Source organism: Alligator mississippiensis, chromosome 1 (assembly GCF_030867095.1).
Source record: "Alligator mississippiensis isolate rAllMis1 chromosome 1, rAllMis1, whole genome shotgun sequence".
NCBI lineage: Eukaryota > Metazoa > Chordata > Crocodylia > Alligatoridae > Alligator > Alligator mississippiensis.
The window spans coordinates 298928699-298950244 of record NC_081824.1 but is presented as its reverse complement, the minus strand read 5'-3'; the positions used below and the strand labels follow the sequence as shown (position 1 = coordinate 298950244).

The 21546-nt window shown below is 42.5% G+C and overlaps 1 protein-coding gene across 1 annotated transcript in view; it reads right to left on the bottom strand.

Annotated features, from left to right (window-relative positions):
* LOC102567714 (uromodulin-like 1) overlaps positions 1-21546 on the bottom strand; it is a 79393-nt gene that overhangs the window by 44583 nt on the left and 13264 nt on the right. Inside the window, exons 5-11 of the mRNA XM_059724348.1 lie at positions 17287-17479; positions 15854-15994; positions 15087-15200; positions 13054-13308; positions 11834-11946; positions 7323-7542; positions 1405-1542 (exon numbers count right to left, since the gene is read on the bottom strand). Of these exons, the coding sequence (XP_059580331.1) occupies positions 1405-1542; positions 7323-7542; positions 11834-11946; positions 13054-13308; positions 15087-15200; positions 15854-15994; positions 17287-17479 (1174 nt within the window). The remainder of the gene's footprint in view (positions 1-1404; positions 1543-7322; positions 7543-11833; positions 11947-13053; positions 13309-15086; positions 15201-15853; positions 15995-17286; positions 17480-21546) is intronic.

The following is a 21546-nucleotide window of genomic DNA, read 5'->3' as shown; positions in this document are numbered from 1 at the left end:
CTACCCCAAAGCTTGGTGTCACCAACAAACTTGGCCAGTCCACTTCTGACAGTAGTATCCATGTCATTGATAAAGATGTTAACGAGAACAGGTCCAAGGACATAGCCCTGGGGGACACCACTGGTCACAGAGTGTCATGATGATTCACTTCCATCGACCACCACTCTCTGGGTCCGGCCTCGGAGCCAATTCCCCAGCCATCAGACTATGATGTAGCTGAGGCTACAGTTGGCCAATTTTTTCAAGAGGAGATCATGGGATACCAGATCAAAGGCTTTTTTAAAGTCCAATATGACATCAATCTCTTCTCCCTTGTCCAGGTGATATGTCACCTGGTTATAGAAGGAGATGAGATTGGTCAGGCAAGACCTACCCGCAACAAACCCGTGCTGGCTGTCTCTCAGGATGTTTCCATCAGCCAGCTTGTGAAGAATGGTCTGTTTGATGATTTTTTCTAAAATCTTTCCAGGGATTGAGGTCAACCTGACTGGCATGTAGTTCCCTGAATCTATTTTCCTCCCTTTCTTGAAGATGGGCACCACACTGGCCTTCTTTCAGTCTTCAGGTACTTCACCTTAGCACCAGTTTTTGAAAATCTTTGCCAGTGGCTGAGCTATGACTCCTGCCAGCTCCTTAAGTACTCTGGGGTGCAATCTGTCAGGACCCGCTGACTTGAAGTTGTCCAGCCTCTCAAGGTGTTCCTTTACAAGGTCTACACCAATGCTGGGTATAAATTCACCCTCACCCTGGCTGCTGTGGAGCCAAGGGCTCTGATGTGCTCCTACGTCTGGGAGTGCCAATCAACTGAACAGAGCTCCCAGACATGGGAGCACCAGGCACCTGGCTTGCTACCTGAGAGTCCAAAGGGAGCAGTAATCATAATCCCAGACTCCCCCTGCACCAGACTGGGATCTGATTCCTGATCCCACAATCATGCCTCCTGCCATGCATGTGTGTTATGGCAAGAGATGTGATTGTTAGGATCACAGCCTAGATCCCATTGAACCTTTAACTGAATATCAGCCAGTGGTCTTCCAGTCAGCAGGACTTACATTTTCATAGGAAAGGCACTTAGCTCTAGGATTATCAGAAAAGGAAAAAATGCCTCAAATTAGTCTAGGCCAGGCCACTCTTTTGGCTGATTAAGAAGTGGCATTAGGAGGTTCCACAGGGAGACTTATCCCATGCTCTGCTCCTGGAAAGAGGGTGGTTGGTATCAGAGCCTTGAGTATTTGGTGATATTAGGCAATGCGTGCTTTGGCTTAGGGATCTCATCTTGCATACAACTGGAAGGCATTGTGCACACTATCCCCACTGGGTGAATGTTGAATACTGTTAGAAAATAAAGTGGAGGGAGAAAGCCCTTGCCAAATAAATGAAACTGAATACAACTCTCTTGTTCACCTTCACAGTTTCTTCCAGGGCGAGACGGATTGGTGTCCATGGTTGTCTTGCATCGGCACCTGTAGGAGCCCATTGCGTTGATACACTCAGCATACATGGAGCAGTCATTCTCTGAAGGAAATGCACATTCGTCCCAATCTGTAATGCCAAAACAAAAATGTCAGTAAAGCAACCCTTCTTCTGATTGGATTACAGACAATCACAAAATGATCCTTCCTGAATAGTTTGACTGACTTAAATGGTCTTTACCATTTACCTGACAACCAAATGTTAAGCAGCTCAAAATACCACTTGATTTTGAAATCCTTACAAATAAAAATCACATCACCTCCATTTATTTCAATGGGCATCCTAGCCAGGAAAGGAATTTTGATCAAGGTTCTCCAATTTACACACAGATTTAGATGTTTGCTTGGCATTAGAAAATAAGATATGTATTTATACAAAGGAAACAGAGATGCAAATTCATCTAAAGTATACATTCCATTGCATTCAGTTTAACACTGTCTCATGAATTTGTGTATCAGTGGAGCTGCATGCCAGCAGACTCCAACATGTCAGCTAGATATTCTGGTTACTTTAAGAAAGAAATTGAATCCAATTAATTTCTTATGTCAAATAAAGAGGTCAAATGTAACTGCTGCATATAAGAAGCATTCCCTAACAGCAAGAGGAGGCAGAGCATTTCTACCCTTTGAGCTTTTTAAGGGCAGGGGGGACGTGTTTTTTTTTAACTGTATCATAAAGACTGGGGTCACAGCTGCCACCCTTTAAGGCAGTCTCCACAGAAAAACCATGCTGGAAACTGCTCCTAAAAGTCTAAAGATAATCCTTCCAGATTTGCTTCCAGGTATCCCACTAGGGTAGAATGGAAGAAACTTCCATCACCACTGCCTGTCCTAGGAATCCATTTTGTAGCTAGACACTAAACTTAATTCTCAAGGTTCTCAATCAGGCCTCTTTCGTTAGCACTTGGATCCCGACCCAGCAAACACCTAGATATGAGGTTACATTATAGATAGGGATCCCTCTAAATCACAGCAGAAGTGCCCCCTGCAGTGACTTCTTTAATGTTTTTCACGTCACCGCTTGCCCCACCCCGTCCACCACCTGATTGGTGAAGGTTTTAAATCTGCTGCAGTTTTTGCTTCAAAGGAGATCAGTGGCAAACACCACGGCCAGCAGCCAATCAGATGCTGAGGAGGGGGGGCAAAAGGTGAAAAGAAAAACATTAAAGGAACTGCTGCAGGGGGCACTTCCAGTACAATTTATGGAGATCCCTAAGTATAGGCTAAGTTTAATGCAACTTCTTGCTTGTGTACAGTTCATAGGACCAGAACCTTAATTCACTTGGGATTGAGGGAAGAAAAAAGACTAAAAATGCAGTCCAAGATGCAAAACATTCTGATCACAGAGCTGGAAAATTGTCTTGCACAAAGCAACACTACAAGCCCTTGTTCTGAATGTGTACAGGCAACAGTTACTGCAATTAGTTTTCACTAACAAAGGACAGTTCTTTTCTAAAAATAGAAAAAGGAAGAGCACGTGCAGGCACATATGTATGTGTGTGCATTGTCTTTGTGTCTGCACTTATCCTTCATCTGGTATTTCCTTCTAAGTGATGTTTTAATTCTCTATCTTTCATGCTCATTAGCTAATTGCCATATTTTATTTATCCACAGTGTGTGTTTCTTTAGAAGTCAAGATCTAACCCCTTGGACAGGGTATAGAGGTACTACAATTTGCTATACCAGGAGGCACGAAAGCAGTTCACTGCTGCTTTACCGAGACATGGGGCAACTGAGATTTTTTATTTGTTTTTAAATGCTGGGACAGAGATATATTCCCTCTAAGTAAGAAGGAATTTATGTTCATTATTTGAGTTTTCCCTCCGTGTGCTTAATAAGGCCCTGCGCCCACCTGGCTTCGAATGCCTGCTCGCAGGCCACTTTGGCCCGGACAGCAGAAGGTGTATGCTTTCTAGCTTCGTGAGTTCCTTGAGGTGGGCTTCAGTTGTCCCGCTGGCCTTCCCCGAACTCTCCTGCCATGTCTTTAAATGTTATGTCAGTGTAGGGTTCAGCCTCGAAACTCCCCTCAGGGATGACCACTCCACTTGCAGGGTGTTCATGGGGCTATACCTCCCCTATACCCCAGCCTTACACCAACCTCCAGCAGGGCGCCAGATTTTGTCTCAGCTGCCGCTCCAGTGTGGTTTTTCCTTATGCCCTGTGGTATCCCCTTTTCTCCTTGGAGAAGGATACTTAGCCAGCCCAAATTCCGGGCCTGAGATCCCCTTTGAGCTGGTTGGCTCTCTTCTTGGGGCTTAAGTGTGCCCCTGTTGAGCAGGGGTAAAGAAATAAAATGAAGAAAAAGAAATAAAGAGAAAAGGACCTGAAAAGGGGTCTTCCTGTCCGGTATCCTACCGGTCAGCTTTCCCAGCCCACCTGCCCGAACTTGGCAGTTCTCCCCTGATGCTGGTCCTGTGGGGTCCCTCTCTTCCTTCCGCCCCCTAGCCCAGCTCCCTGACCTGGTACCTGGGGTGTTCGAGTGGGAAGACCTCCACTTCCCCAAGGTTGGTTTTCACCTCTTCTTTGCATTCACCGAATTGGCCACACCGCCACTTGGTGTCTTCCCTAATGAACCTCCTTAATGACACAAGAAGGAAGTCACTCCCAGTGTTCCACCCTTCCCGGGGCTCAATCTCAGTGCCCATGGTGTAGGGAGCTCTCGCTGCTTCCCCAGCCGCCCAATATCTAGGCACTCCCTGTGTGTGCTGGTTCTGCCTGTTGCCAGCATGGAGAGCCTCTGCCTCCTCACTGGCTCTCCCCTCCCTACTGCCAGCGGCTGCTTTTATCCCTGCCGGCTGGTACGTCCTTATGACATCACCAGCCGGCCTTAATTGCATAAAGGCATGGCTTGTAAACTGCACGGGCTTTTCTCTTCTGTCTTCTGGCATCACTCCTTCTGCAGGTAAGTGGTTATTTTGCATTTCTTTCTTTATTTTAGTGTTTCTTCCCACACTGAGGCCCATGGGTGGGGCTTCCCGGTCCTGCTTCTCACTATCTCCAGGACAGGCCGCTTTGTGCAACTTCCTTTATCCCTTCAAATAGTCTTATTTCCTGATGCAACAGCCCCAGCATCCATATTCATCCCCTGACTGCTTGTCTGTATACTCCAACTCTCTCTTGCCCTGTCTGCTGCAGGTTTCACACCTCAGTCCTACTCCACTCATTCTGTGTGCTCCCTACCTCTTCTCACTGCATCTCTCCCACTGCCCACTCTCCACTTCAGTCTGCTTTTTACTGTCCCTTCTTTTTTCCTGAATTTTTCCCCTAATTCCACCCTAAAAACTTCTCATTCAAATATTTTTTTTAAAATTGTTTTCAGGCCACCACTTTGTTCATTCTACTCGCACATTATATTTGTGCTTCTACTCATACATTATATTTGTGCATGTAAAAGTTGCATACATGCTGTATTCTTAGCCTATCTAGATTGTGTTATCTTCAGGGCAAGGACATTGTACCACATTTATGTTTGAACAGTGCTGAGCACAGTAGGACCCTGTTCTTGCGGAGTCCCTAAATACTGTCCCAGAAAACATAATACAAGTGATGTAAGACTCCAAAGAAAGATGCTTACTGTGCCTCTCCCTTTCATTACACCATCTTGTCTGACTTCTCATCTCTGCTTTTTAAAGGCTGGATTCTCTTGTCCACTGATTTCACTTTGTGATGAACTAAATGCTTAACCTTTATGGAAATTTGTAGAAGTGCTCACTGTTTTCTAAACTGTGTTAACTGATTCGCATTACATAGTTAGAATCAAATTTTAATTGGAATTAAAGGTTAATAGATGATCACTGACCATCACGGCAGGGGGCACTGGCATTACACAGTCTTTACACTTGACAGCCCCTTAACAGACCCAATTTGCAGCCTGTGTGTGAGCTTATGTGCTTAGCATTTGCATAAGGAGGCAAAAATAAGTCTGCCTAAGCACCATTATATTGTTGCAAACCTACTGACAGTTATCTGAAGTGCTGTTCCAGAAGCTCTAATGAGCACTTTTGAGCAGGAATCCTAGTTTTCTCTGATTTAAAAAAAATCCTCCATTTTCAGATTTAAAAAAGGACCCCAAATCCACATTTTCTGTAATTAAAATGAAACAGTGGTGTTTCATTTTAATCATGGAAAAATGTAGATTTGGGGTTACTTTTTTAATCTGAAAAAAAATTTTTTTTTAATCAGAGAAAACCAGGATCCCTGCTAATGAGTGACTTGAGAGATACTTAGTCACCGTGAGGTATTGTTGACTTTGTAAAAGTTTTACTTTGTGCCTGATAGCCTCTGTTGTGTTGGAAAAACCCAGTTGAGTTTCCATTGTTGGGATTGACATTTGCAATGCTTATCTGCATTCCTAAGGACGGTTTTTTCCTAAAAGCAGTGCCATATATACTTGCTATTTAATACAGTTTAAATTGCCCAATTTGGGCTGCCCTAGTCTGCATTAGCTTTAATCCTCATTCAATGAAGATTAGTTCATTCAGACTGGAGCCAATTTTACCTTGGACCAGCCCAGCCATAATGATGGCTGTAGTCTGAATAAAATCTAGAAAAATGTAACGTCTATATATGGCTTTTGAGGACAGACCTTCATTTGTTATGAAACTGCATAGCTCTACCAATATAAAAGGGGGATATGCTGATTTATGCCAGCTCAGGATAGAGCCCATGATGTTCAGAAATCTGTAAAGAGCTCAGTATTCCTGAAGTGGGAAAACCTTGTATATAAATCTTTTCCCTATGTTGCATATTTCAGTTACATTTTCTGCAATGATAAAACAGATGCTTCCCTCAAGTTAAAAATACATATATGAGCCTTTCTCTTGTCTATAAAAAGCGTATGATGGGCGTAGTGCTGATGGATAAGAGTGTTACTTGAGATCTCTTGGATTTTTGAAATCCAGACATTTTGGAATTTTTGCCCCGCTCATGCCATTTCTTCATGATCACAAGTCCTACAGTCCCCTAATCCTTGCAACAAGAGAACATGGTAATGTTTGTAATGCACCTTGGCACATCAATTCGCAAGACTGTATCTGATGGCAGTTTAGTCAGTAATGCTTCATCTACAGTTTGCTTCTTCATTAATTCCCCTCCCGACAAAATGCTCCACGAGTCTGAAGTGCATTTTTCCTAACAACATTAAATGAGCTTTTATAGGGTGCATTACACAGTAAAAGAATAATCTAGTTATAATCTAGTTTGCTGTTTTTGGCAGATGTTTGAACTCTGGTTCTATCAGCCATGAAACCTGATATCAAAATGTATCCATCTGGTGAGAAAAATGGCAAAACCCATAGCTAAGAGAAGTCCAATACAATTTAAATTCCATGCATATTTCCTGAGTCTTTTTCACTGGAATTTCTCTGGCTGGATTTCTCAGGAAGATGTAGAATTACATGTTTTAAAACCTGGGTCAAATGCAAAAAAAAGACTAGAATCACAAAGTCTCCCAGATAACACACATTCTAGGGTTTCAAGAATTCCAAAGTAATCCATCCATGTGCACCAAATTCCTGGCATCCCATGAAAAGGAGGGGCAGAGAGGAAGTAACTGGACTAACCAGAGTCCTTCTTAGCCCTACTTCAAGACAAAGATGCCATATAGAAAGCAAATGATGCCCATGACCCCACATGTCACCTAGAATCCAGGTGGGCTCAGGGACAATGTACTCCCAGAGGTCCACTCTATAACTAACCTTGTGAAGGGCGGTCCAATTCATCATTTTTCTTACAATACTATTGCTGTAAGCTTAAGACTGCTTTTTTCCTCTGTAAAATACTTTTTATAAATCATGCAAGGGATACTATGGATCATCAGAATATTAAGAATATTTTTAAAAGACGACCTACCTCCTACTGAGGAGCTTTGCTGATCAACCAAAAATACTGAACCTTTGTACAGGTAAGAAAGCACAGGAGCAAAGCTGGATGCATCTGTTGAAAATTCAGGATCCTGTATGATAACTCTAAGCCTTACTAAGATACTTCCAGCTTTCAGGGATTCAATTTGCACTTTCAGCTTCCCAGTTGTGTACAATGTGGAAATATTTGGTGGAAATGAGTTTCCAATCTGAGAAAAGGCAAAAGCAATACTTTAATCAGGAACACAATGGAAAGAACATGTTTAAAACAACTCATCATTATACTGTTACTGTTGTCAATATTTCACACATTATATACACATACACCAACACCCCATTTGCAGAAAATCATCAAGTTCATAAACAGCAAAAAACAAGACATCACTTGAGTCTAAAACACTCACACCAGATGGGAAAGACATACAAGTGTGAGTGAAGACCATAGCATGGATACCTTTGGTATATCATGATGTTTCAGAATCATAACTGCTTCTCAATGTAAGTATCATTGCTGTCAAACACTAAAGCAGTTTCTGAAGTCTAATTTTCCTGTGCAGTAAGTCATTTCTCTGGCACTTTATGCCCAATTTAAGGCCTATTTACTCTGCCACAACAATGTAGAATGACTGAAATGTTAAAAAGACTCAGGACCTAAAAGAAGTGTGAAGTCAGTATAGATGCTCATTATAGCTGAAACAGATCATTGAGTATTTCAGATTCTGAGCTAGCTCCTTAGCCCCAATAAGGAAATTAGCCTCAGACTTGGTTTATGTAGCCTAGTTGGAGATTCCCCTAGCATATGGAAATGCCTAGTGCTATGGAGTCAGTATTACCAGTTAATCCCCACCCAGTCCTGCCTTCAGGGCATCCTGGGAAAAACATGAATGCTGAAGTGTCCAGTGCTCTGGCAGTCCTCAACTGCTGCACTGGTCCCAAGCTATATGCAAGATAGCTAACACCAGAGATCCAAATCAACATCAAACAGGCACTCAGGTCAGAGATGGCATAGATCACATAAATTGTCTTCTATACCTTCCCTCCATTCACTCCACCCCATTCATCCTAAGGACACAAGGACAGGAGCAACTTTCTGCTATGACGCCAACTTAGAAGCTTTTCTCTTTTGTTATACTTTACAGCGGGAGTGTCAAACTCATCTGGCCCCTCAGATTAGACCCACAGACTGGCCCCATGTACCACAGCCAGTCTGGAGAGCCAGTTTGGCACAGGTACCTCATGCAGCATGTGCCCCTGACCAGCCCTGCATGTTGCATGCAGTGTGCACTAACCCTGATCTGGGGCTGCATGCAGCATGCTTCATGAAGTGCCCCATCTGACCAGCCCTGTGCCCTGACTGTGGTGCATGGAGCCAGCCTGTGAGCCCCAGACCAGCGCAAGCACCAGGGCCAGTCCAGCAGCACACACCAGACTAGCTCAGTGCACCACCTGCAGCACGTGTGGCCTCAGCTAGTGTATGCTGCATGCAACACACAAGGTTGGTTCAAAACCTATGGGCCAGATCCTCAGGGTCCATGGACCAGATCTAAACCGTAGGCTTATTTGACACCCCTGAATTCAAGCCCTAACCCCCATTTTCAAATGTCACTCTGGCACTTCAGAGTTTAAGGAGTTTCAGTGACACTTAGACATCGAAATAACTGGTGAAAATAGGACTCAGACAAACTTTTGAAAACTAAGATTTTGAAAACTGTACCTGAAATGAACTGAAGCTATGGACTAAATTTAGCCAGGACTCAACTGATCAGAATTCCACTTTAATTAGAATTCCAATCCTAATTTCATTACAGTTGCATTTGCTTGCACCTGGGCTGAATTTGGCCCAGAAGTATCACATACATTTAAAGGGTAATGCTAATGAGGTACATTTCTCTCTCTCTCTCATCTGCTGATTTTGTCCCAAGTTCATCTCTTCAGCTCTAAGTGAACACTCACAGGCTACCATTGTTTGAAACATATTGTTCCAACTTAATTGTAGTTGCATCCAATTACAAATAAATCTCAACACAGAGACACAAGAAAAATGGATCAAAGAAATGGAGACTTATACACATTTATTTTCTTTGTGTTACTTGACATAAACCTGACACCACCAATAAATTATGCTTTACTAGCAATCAGCTAAGTAGATCTATGTATTGTGCTGGTGGAATTACAGCAGTCAGCAAGCCAGAGCATGGTGATGAGGTGCACACTGGGGGTCACACCAAGCTATTGACTCCATAAATTTGTAAGCTTGGGCACACAGAATGGAGTGAACAGGCAAAGCTTATTTTTCAGTGGTATGACAGGTCTCATTCAGGAGGCAATGAAGACAAAGGCTGTGTACACATACTCAAATGACCTGGGAGAAGTCTCTGGAGTTGTTCTCCACGTAGAAAAACTTATCTGGAGATGCCTGATCAGACATTTGAATACAAAGCCAATGAAGAGCAGAGAGCTGCAGTGTTGATGCTATGGAGCCAGGGGACCTGTGCAGACACCTCAGTGTGCTCTGCTGTCTACCTGGCAACAGATGGCAGCAACGCACAAGGTAGCCCTGAATGGCTGACCTAGACTGCTCAGAATCAGCCTATGTTTCTGTACAGCACAAGGTGGAACTGTATGTTTTGCTCCCTTCTCAGCTGGAGTAGCAAAATCCAACCTGAGTGACACACTGTCTATCTTGGGGAGGGAACAGCAGGAGGAAAGTACCTTGGGACATTGTGCTGTGGCTGTTCTCAAAAGGGTAAGTGGTACAGACGCACACTCTCCCAGGAGAAACTTGTGGTTTCTCCTGGGAGAGCAGCAACTCTCCCTGGAGAAACTGAATGTTTGTATGTGACCATGCCCTAATAGCCTGTGGCTTGATGTTGCACTGAAAATATGTTTTTATTTGAGTAAATAGCTACACCCATGGAAAATGGCCTCTACCACATACATGGTCTATTGGGGCATTTATACACATACCTTTGCTTGCTCCAATGCAACAGGAGTCCGGTGCCTCAGAGCAGACTTGATTCAACAAGTTTGCAGAGCACGCAAGCTGATGTGCCCAGCACTGCATCACATTCATTTGTATGAATGGTAAAATGCACGTCAGTGCACAGAAAATAGCAGTGGTGCACTTTTTAACCTAAAACACCTTCAATGTGTGTTAGTTCAAAAGTGCACTGCCGCCATTTTCTCAGTGCTGATACACATTTTGCCTTTTCTACAAATGCCATTGATGGCTACAGAAAACTTTATATTATTTTTCAGTAGAAAGTTACCCATTTTTCATGAGCAAGTGTGCAACTGGGTGGAGACACACCTGTTGTGCCTTCTTTTGAAAATGTGACCCACAATATACAGTCTTTTTTATCCTTATAATCATAAATGGATCTACATTACCTTGACTGTGGGGAAATTCTGGGCTTGGGTTATGATCTTAACTTCATAATCTGAGCCCGATTCAATAAAATGGATTAGAAACAGAAGGCCATATTTGAAACTCCCCGTGCTTTAGAGAACTTCTCATCTGATTCCAAATTTCATGATACAAGTTGATTTATTTCTTCTATCATGATTGCTGAATCAGTACAGACTGGACATGTCTACATGTGCCCCTGACTATGCATTTGGTACTACATGGTCATTTAGTACTGGCAGGTACCACACAGTCATTTAATACTTTCTTCAGTACTCACTGGTACATCAACGTAGTATGTAAGAATAACTATGCACCACAGAGACAGCACAGTATTGGGGAGGGTACTGCACAGTCATGTAGTACTTGCTTTAGCTAGGGGTTTAGCTAAAGCAAGTACTAAATAACTGCACTGCAATACCCTCTGGTATTGTGCAGTATCCGCTGGTATTTGGTACTGCGCATTTAATACTTGCTTTAGCAAATACTAAATGACTGTGCAGTTCCCACCAATACTGCGCAGTCCCAGCAGAGCATGGTTATTTTTAGACACTATGTTGCCATAGCAATGAGCTACGGTGATGTAGGTCATCGCTACAGTCACATAGCGTCTCATGTATATACACTCACAGGATATAGTATGTCCATACCTAATGAATGAAGTTATAGAAAAATCTTGACCAGTCACTTCTTCTTGATGGATAAAGAGCTCCGAGAACAAGTAAAACTTGGTTAAAAAAGGGATCACACAGTTAATACAATGCCTCTTGAACACTTCAAAGATTCATTAAAAATCCTCAGATTAATTTACTGGAAATTAATAATTACAATAAAAATCTTCCAGGAAGGCGTCCATCCACCTCCCTGTTTTTAATTCACCCCTCTGAAAAGTAAAACTCTCACTGGCTTCAGTGATAAGAAGGTCAGGGCCCAAGTTTGCCTTCTTTTGTCCAATAACTTTTGTTTCAGTTAAGGGAAAGTCAGAGAAAATGGTGCAAGGATTTCTAATGGTTACTGTACATGCATAAAACTTCCCCATTACACTATAAATTAATCCTATATAGAAAGATTACGCACACAGAGTTTAGTGTTACCTCAGTAAGCAGCAATCTTGAAAATTCTTGATATTCCAAGCTACTAGTGTTGTGGAGTTGTTCAGTGAAGTTATAGTTCAGGATCCTTATTGTAATCCCAAATATCTGGGCATCTATAAGACACATTAAAATAGTGATAGTGCAGAAGAGAAAATGGTTTGATCAAACTTGATGGACCCATATTAACATCTCAGATCTGGGCTTATGTCCAAAGCCAAACTGAGAGAAAAGCCTTAGTGATGTAAATCAGCGTAGCTTCATTAAAGTTAAAAGAGCTACTTTGACCAACACCAGCTAATTCTTCAGTGTTCCACCAGGGGTGCATGTTCTCCCTTGCCCTTGCTAGTGATTAACTTTTACCTTGTCACATTGGGTTGGTTAGCTAACGGAAATGTAGGTTCTGATCTGATTCAGACAAGGAAATCATATCTTGCTTACGTGGGAACCAAAACAGCCGTATAAATTTAAAAGAAGGAGCTTGTAACATTAGTCAAGTGTATGAAACTCTGTAAAATACACATAAGCATAGGAGGGCAGCACCATGCCTGGGGCAACCACAATGTAGACAGCAGCATCAGCTGATAGCCACAGTTACTTTTGCGCCCTGCCCCGCAACAAAAATGGAACCTGGAGATACTGTCCCGGTCACACCTCACCTCAGTGTCTGCTGATAATACAACACAGCCTCTGCAAGCTTCCTTACACAGCTCTTGTCCATTAGCCCCAACTTGTCAAACACAAGCTCATCAAAATCTGGCCTTCACCTACACAGTCTCTTTCTTTGTGGTATTCTGAAAAAAGCCCTTAATTTATAACCTTGGGTATATCACTAGATTTCCTTGTTCATCCCTCAATCTAACTATATAAACAGGAAAAAGCAGGGTGACCCTCAAAATTAATGGGAAATGTGCTATGTATCAATTGCAGCTGAATGTGCTGCCAAGCTGTAAGTCCACACAATGTACATTAGATTTATGTCTCCAGTTGTCTGAGTCAGCATCAAGCAAATGCACTGCTTAATCAACTGCATAACAAAAGACCCACATCACTCAGAATATGCCCTGCTCATCTGATCGTCTGTATTGAACTGGCATTGGCTTAACGGAAGAAGAGTGTTTTGAAAAAAAGATGGAAATGAGTTTTGAGGGGATAATGGAGTATCATTAAAGCATAGAAAATGGGTACAGAAAGAAATGGAATATCTCAAATTGGATACTTACTAGTTTTAGCACTTTGATGGGAGATGATGGTTTTTCCACAAGTTTCATAGCTTATCTTCACCAAATACATTATACCTGCTTCCAAGTCAGACACATCCACTCTCATTTCTGTAGTGGCCATGCTTTTGAAGATATCTTTGTCCTTGAAAACTTCAACTTGGAAAGTGTGATTCAGAGTAGAATTCACACTCCAGGATATTTCAAAACTGCAACTTGTAACACTGAAGATTCTATGGTTTCTAATTGCAGAAGAATCTATAGTAATATTGGGGAGATTCATCAAAAGAGAAAGGAACATTTTGTCCAAGGAAACATCCAAAATGCTTCTTTTATGATCAATAAGGTAAAATTGCTCTTGGCAATATACAAAGCCAGATTCTGCCACCCCTGCACTGAGTCATCCTTTGTGCCCTAAGTGGCCCAATTAAAGCAATTAGTTATATATATTTATTACTAATGTAACAGTTATTGTTTGTTTTCCATTTGCCACTAGCACTTGTGATTGATCCACAGTAATACAAATACCTATTCTGATAGTGATGGGATTAATCATGAAGTAGAGTACAACTCATCATAAGTAAGGATGCAGAATTATGAATCCGTCAAGAAAAGCCTTCACTGCCCTTGGAATAATGATTATATATAAAATATGTATAAATGTTTTGTATTTGTATTGGTTTATTCATCAGACAAATGCTGTCCTGACTTATACCTGAAGTCACACCACTAATTTCAGTGATATAAGTGAGAAAAGAATATGGATTCACTCTCTTTAGAAAACACTCAGGACTGAATTGGAGAATGTGGCATCAAGAAACCATAATTTCTGTTCTTCTTTTTAAAGCTGATTGAGCTTCTTCAGAAAATAAAGGAATAAAAATTTCTTAAAAACAGGTCTGTTTCAACAAAACAGATATATTCCCAATCTCCTGACATAGTTGCCTACTAGATAAGTCCTAAGGACTGGAGACATAGGGCCTTTGTACACACCACAAAATTGACCTTTAAAGTGGCTTAAATGCCCTTTTGCACCACTTTAATGGTGCGGCTGTTTACACTGATGGCAGCATAATGCGCCTTAATGGTGTGTCTGTTTATACTGTTGGCATATTGCACAATAGATGGGATAAACGCAGCGATAAACGCAGCAAAGTAAAACACCTCCAAGGTGTTTTAGTTTGCTAGGTTACAGACACGGAAGGAAGCACTGGGCCCCGTGAAGCTCAGGGACTGTAAAGGAAGCCCATGCGGGCAGCCCAGCAGCAGCCTGTGCAGGCAGGCTCGACTGAAGGAAAATAAATAAATAAAAAAGCAGCAAGCCTGATCTTTTTTTTTCCCTCCCCAGAGCCTGCCTGCCTACCTGAGCTGTACGAGGGCCTGGTGCTCCCCTGCATGGCTGCTGGTGGCCAGTGATTCCCTCCACGGCTGAGGTGCCCCTGGGACCACCTGGGTTGGGTGTCTGCATGTGGGTGCCACCTGGGGGACACCATCACCTCAGAGGGAAGCACCGGCCCCCCTGTAGCTCAGGGACTGCTCAGCCTGCCGGCAGTTCACCCTCCCCTCCCCGCCACCAGAGAGGCAGGTATATGCCACGGGGATTTACTTCAGTTTAATTTCCCCTAAATTGAAGCAGTAGGTTTCTGAAAACACCACTTCAATTTAGGGAGAATTAAACCGAAGTAAATCCCCGTGGTATGTACAAACAGCCATATCTACTTTTCTAAAATAACTTTAATTTATACCCTCTGGTTGAGGGTTTAAAGTTGAGGATGAAGACAGGAGTCAAAAGCAGTGAACATCTCAGTGATTTAGACAAAAGATAACTTTACAACCTTTCTATCCCATAAGAAAAATGGAAAGAGATTGTCCATGGGATATTTCTTAAGTAAGGGAATTAAACTAGGGCATACAATGGTTAATCTCTTGCGGCTCTTTCTTACTGTTCTCCATCAGATGTCACTGTAGATATCATAACTCAATCATTTTCAGGACAGAAGGGAAAGGAACAAGTGATGAAACCCAATGTTACTTACAGCATTCTGAATCAGTAGAGTTCTCAGATTTTGGCAGAACAATTGTTGAATTATCTAGAGACACAGAACTATTGCTAGTACTAACTGGATCCGAAGTTGATCTTGTAGTAGACTCTATCATGTATAAAGAAAAAAGGAAATTATTAAGCAAAACAAATTATCTAGTAAAAGATATCCAAAATAAAAATCATCTACACGTGCAAAAGCTTATAAGCCTTCAGACTATACTAGTACAATATGCATAATAAAATATTTTCCCTCTTTCCATTGATACCTTAAAACTATCTTAAATCTCAAAGGATAACAAAGCTGTTTGCTAAGGCCCTGCTAACTCTAATTTACTTGCTTAATGCACACAGTTCAACTGAAATCTGTGGGCTCTATGCAGATGCCTAAATGTTTTGTTGCATTGGTTCCAGGAAGAAATGTTGACAGTGGGTGATTTGACCTTAGAAGTTCGCAGGAGTTGAAGCTAAGGTTTTGGCAGATGGACTGGGGTCAGCTAAGTTTTTTGGCAATAGGAAAGTACAAGGGATAGCTTGGAAATGTGAGATGAGGACAGGGATGTAAAATGATCAGCAGTGAAGCAGCAAACTTCCAGCTCCTCTGTAATCCACCAATGACAACTCAAGAGAGAGCAGAGAAAAACTGTGCTGCAAAAAATCATGGCCTGCAAATGGCTTCTGATGGTGTGTTAGAATATCCCCCACATGGGTGCTCACCACTTCTGGGGGGAAAAAATAGAAAATCAAACCCACTTTTCTTACCTTTACATCCTCCACTCAGATGGCTAGAGTTTGTGTCCATATGTTCAGGCTCACATGTACAACTGTAAAAACCTTCCATGTTTATACAAAGCTCTTTTTGGGGACATGCATTGAGTTCAGCATAGGAACATTCATTTACATCTAAGGAGAGGAATTCAATTTAGGATGGAATTTACAGGTATCCTAAAAGCAGTATTTAGATTCATCACACGTAAATCCAGACTATGAACCCAACTACGCAAAGGTGAACCTGAAGTAACCCTACCTTTGCGTAGGAGTAACTGAGATGAAAAGCTGGGCTACGAGCAATTGAAAAAACCCCTACTTTGAAAGTGTTGTTTTTCATTCTCAAGGCTAATTCCCCAATGAAGCAATTTTCTATATAAATTATACAAGGATGTTTGACTTTGGAGAGTGTTCACGGCTTGTGTCTAATTCAGTGCCCATTATAGAGGAAGCAAAAGAATTGAGGAATAGAGGAATGCCAGTTCCAACTGAATCTCTTTCCTGCCTCTCTCTCGCCTCTGCTGTGTTCTCCATGAAGTTTTTGGCACTCACAAGAACTTCATGGAGGAAAGGAAAATGTACTTTCTTGTTACCACTCCCAGACCCCATGGTTTGGCCATGAAGGAGTATGTGACTGCAACACACATCTACTTCATTATTAGTACTTCCCTAGCACCAGTTCTGATCCAATTCTAGCGCTTCCAGATCTATTCTATTTATATGACCTCAAGATTGTTTTGACAAACTTGACAATTAGTATAGCCCTTTCTTACAATTCTAGGGCATAGTTTTACACCTACTAAAACTGTTGAAGATCCTTGCATTGAGCTCTGTAGTAGATGGACTGAGTCTTCACAGATAAGCAAGCATTATTCTTTTTTTTTATGAAAGCAGTGTCTAGCCATGAATATTTTGGAGCTTAAATGTTTCAACACTTAAATAGCCATATTTGTTAGATCAATCATATTTAAAAATGACAGGATCCAAAAACGTGCTCTAAATGTTAGGTAGCTATTACAGTAAAGCAATTAGTGGACTAGAAATACTCATCTGACTTGCAACACGTCTATAAAATAGAAAGCATGTCTGCTTTCCAAGTGTACCTTGACATTTTTATTAAAGAATAATAAACTATAACATATTTTGTCCCTAATTCAGGACAATATGTCTTTATATTTAAAATAAACATAAAGATGTGCTACATTATTATGAAATTGTATTGTTTCCTGAGCAACCAAGAACATTCCCCACCAAAATACTGATATCCAAAATACTACTAATTATAAACTTATTTTGCTCTCAAGTGGGTGTTTTAGACACACCTATTTAAAATTTTCCACCATATAGTTCCCATGAAAATCAATGGGACACAAGAATAACATCACTGAAAAAGGTCCCCAAAGGACATTGTCATACTAAACAATCACCTTGTACATCTACATCGATAACTTCATACACACGCTTCATAATGGCTTTCAGCAAAGAAGAAATTGTTATTAGTGAAGCTGGTTGATATAATCCAATGAGAATATGAGATATTACTGTTCCAGAGTATGTTTCTGCGTGAGCAGTCTGAATGTGGTACACTGAGGAATGAAAGGGCTGTAGTGCACCAGTCATCTGTTAAAAAAAGAGATGAACAAGTTTTTGGTTTCTTTAGCAGTATAACTGAGTAACTTCCTAATAATTAATACTAAACTAAGAAGAGCAAGAACTGTTTCAGACTTAAAAAATTTAGGCAATAAGCAACATTCCAGATTGTCATATTTCAGAGAAAAAGAAACTGGATGTGAAGAAAATTCTTGAGACCTTTTTAGGAGGATGCATTGGAATAGGGACCTGGAATTTGGCAAGGAGGTGGCCTCTGTGTCAGGGATGTGTTAGCTGTTGTTCCTGCAAAAATCTACCCAAGTTTGACTAAAGTAAAAGCCTTTTAATAATTTGAATTTGCACAAACATGGTAGAAATCACTTACATTCAATTTAAGCTAAATCTCTGAAAATTCCATGTCTAGCTCCAGCTTCTAACAGCTTCCCAGTCTGTGCACACACTGTCCCCACAAAGTAAGTGATCTTTTGTATGGGCTCACTAGGACTTTTCCTGTAACTGGAAGTCTCAGTTGTGTCATTCTGGGGCTGAACATCAGAAACTTTAACTAGATATTGACAACACAAGTCTATGACTAATTGTGCAAGGTAACTCGCACTGACAGTCAGAAGAAGACACTGGGACTGGCTGGGCAAAGGAAATGGAGTTGAGAGTCAAGGGGTAAACAGAGATGGCTGGCTTTGGCTGGGCAAGAAGAGGGGGATTAGATTCTGTAAGAGAGATAAGAACAGGGAAAACACATCTCATGAAAAACAGTTACACAGGAATCTAAATCTTGCCATTTCTTAACTTTTGAGCACTTGACTTCGCAATATTAATTTTCCTTTACCCTGTTCTTAGGGTGTAATTGTTATCTATAATGCATGTACTATAGGTGCTCTGCAAGCTAGGTTGGTGTCCATAAGACATTACAACTTGGCTGATCATCACAGAGATGAGGTACTGGTATGCAATGTAGTGAAAAAATAGTTTCTGTTTGACGTGGCTTGTTGTAGCTAAGTTATTTAATATATACTCCCCTATTACTGTCCTCTACTGGTTAACCTACTCTTAGAAAGATTAGGATTGGCAGCCTTTAATCTTATTAGGCTATAATGCAGAAGAGTCTAGGTTCATAGGAAAACCCAATTATATATACATCTATACATATACACACATGTTACTCAGCTACAATGTGCAGGAGACATTAGTGATGAGGGGAAATAAAAGCACACACAAACTGGTAGTTAAAATAAATTGTGTTGGATATGGTGGGCAAAATGGGAAAGCCCATTTTATTTGGATTTTGCCATTAAACCTCTAATAATTACAGATAGGTAAATCTTGGGGCAGGGGAGAAAAAAAACTTTGATTTTATCCAAATACACTTCTCAAAACCTTGACTCCCTGGGTGCATCCAGATGAGCGCGCACATGCCTCTTGCCCTGTCTCAAACCCCTTTGAGACGGGTCAAGAGGCACGTGTGGGAACGAAAAAACGTTCCCCATGCTGCAAGTTTGCAGTACGTGGGTGAAATTAGACCCCTGGACATCCAGAGGTCTAAAAAAAAACCAGAGTTAAAAAAGTGGGGCAGGAGACCATGCCCTGAGGCAATTGGAGGCTGGGTCCTCCACAAAACCACTCTGGCTGCCAGATCGTCTCTGTGGTTGGCCCTCACCCTGGTGCTGAAGCCTGCTGCCTGCCAGGTAGTGTGCTTCAGCAGCAGGGCTCCACTGCCAGTAAGTAAGGGGTTGCGGGGGCTGGAGGAGGGGAAGGGGACTATGGGTGGGACACCTGCTGGCCCTGCCCACCCCCCCAGTCCCCCCATCCCTGCCCTGCCTGCCCCCCCACCTGCCCCCTCCCCTGAGGCCCAGGTCCCTTCCCTGCCCAGCCCCAACCCCGTAGCCCCCCGATCCCTGCCCCCCCCACCCCAGCATCCCTACAGTAAACAAAAAACCCCCAGCACTTTCTTTTTTTTCCTTTTTTTTTTTTAAGTGACAGTGCCTGGTGTTGAGGGGACAGCCATGGGGGTCTGGGGCTGCAAGTGGGGGGTGGGGCTGTGTGGGGCAGCCATCGGGGGGGGGCTGCAGCAGCTGGCAGGGGATGGGGCCAGGTGGGGCAGCAATCAGGGGGCTGGGGTAGGGCATGTGGGCCTTGCAGGAGGGGGTGGTAGCCCTTGTGGGGGCTGTTTGGCCTCTGTTGGGGGGCTGTAACCCCTGTGTGGGGGACCGTGGCCCCTGTGTGGGGGGTTGTGGCCCCTGTGGGCGGGCAGCAAAATATATATTCAAGTATTCATGAAACATTCATTTAAAGTACTTTATTATTATGATAGAGACACTGGTAGGCTTCCACACTGCTTTTAACACTGTAGATATATCAATAAAACATTGCCCAACTGATCGCTGTCTCTGTCTCACTCTCTCTCTCTTTACAGTAGTGTTTTGTTTTAATTGTGGAGGAACATGGATTTTGGGGTATTTTACAGAGTGACTTAGGGATTTTTTTTATCAGGGATTTTTCAGTTTTCCAATAAGGAACACCAGAATTCCTGCTAGGGGGGCCAGTGGCAGGACCCTGCCTGCTCAGAGCTGGCACCTTAGACTCAGCTGGCTGTGGCTGATCTCCTGGACAAATGGGGCCAGGAGAACATGCTTTGACAGTTCAAAGCAGGCCACCACACTGAGAACATCTTCTGGGCGATAGCTGCCCAGATGGCCGGGCAGGGGGCACACATGGCAGAAGTGCCGCACAAAGGCCAACTCTGCTGCCACAGCCCAGTGGCAGCTGGCCCAGAGAAACAGGTGCCTCTACTGGCTGTGCAGTCCCCATCCGGGTCCGGCAGGTGCACAGCAGGTCACAGCCAGGCAGCAGCCCCACTGCCAGACCCCTGCAGTGGGTAGAGCATGCAAGGAACTCTCAGGACTGCTTCAGCACTCCAGCTGGCACAAGGGGTAGTGTCCCCGGGTACCAACTGGCTGGGCCCCAGAAGCTCCTGAGAGCAAGTAGCCCTGGGCTACTTGCCAGGGCAACTTTCTGTACTGCTGAGGACAGCACAGATGCTGGTCCCGGGCTCTAGGTCCCCCTGGCTACAGATCTGGGAGGAGCCAGGCAGGGTTATTTTGCCCCAAGTGGCACAATTTGCTCCACAACAAAGTGCATGTCCGAGCACGTGCGCTTGAGGCAAAAAGCCTCGGCTCAAATTTGCACTACTTCTACTTGAGCTGCTGCAAGAGCACATGCTTGCATGTGTGGACATGCCCCCTAAGTCTATAAACTGGGCTGAAAATCTTAGTAGAACAGGTTTTCCTCTGACATTTCTACTATTCATTGCCTCTGTCTCCACCCAAAAGACAACATCAAGAGAAGAGGTTGTCTTGTATTTCATTACTTATCCTTTAGGTCTCAGATGGAACCTGGCAGAGGGCAGTATAGAAATTAAAACTAATGAAGAAAAATAACTAATTTTACTTTTTTGGGAATCTCCTAAAAAGTCTGATCTGAGCTTGGGATGACTGTTTCTTCAATAGGGTAAGAATATTTATTGTAGAAATACTTTAAAGTTTGAAAATGTCACACTCTAGGGAGACCAGCTTTTTTTTAACACTAGCTCACTTGGTTGTTTGTTAGTAGTTGATTCTTTCTAGGTGCAGTCATTCTAATTTAATCAAAAAAGGAGCAACAAGTATGTGGTAAATGGTAGCATTTCATATATGTATTTGTCCCAGCTTTGTTTTACTTGGTTGATTAGAGCACTTCATGCCACCTGTAGTCAAAACACTCGTAGCTACTATATTACACCATTCTAATGACCCAATGACACTACACACAGAGTTACCATTGTAATTCCTCATCTACACATGTGACAAAGCTCATTGTTTTGCAGAGCACTACTAGCTGTTGTAGTAATGAAAATTAATTATCTGTGACCTAAAGACAGTCATGGATTGAAACAGTCAAACTTTTAGAGATTCAGAATCCATCTTCTATCTAGGTCCCAGTTTCCCAGCTGGAACTTGTCTCTAGAATGGGTTTTGACTCAGGGCATTTGTACATGTGATGGGGGTTTAGTCCTCAGGGTTTTATTCTATGCCTCCTAAATT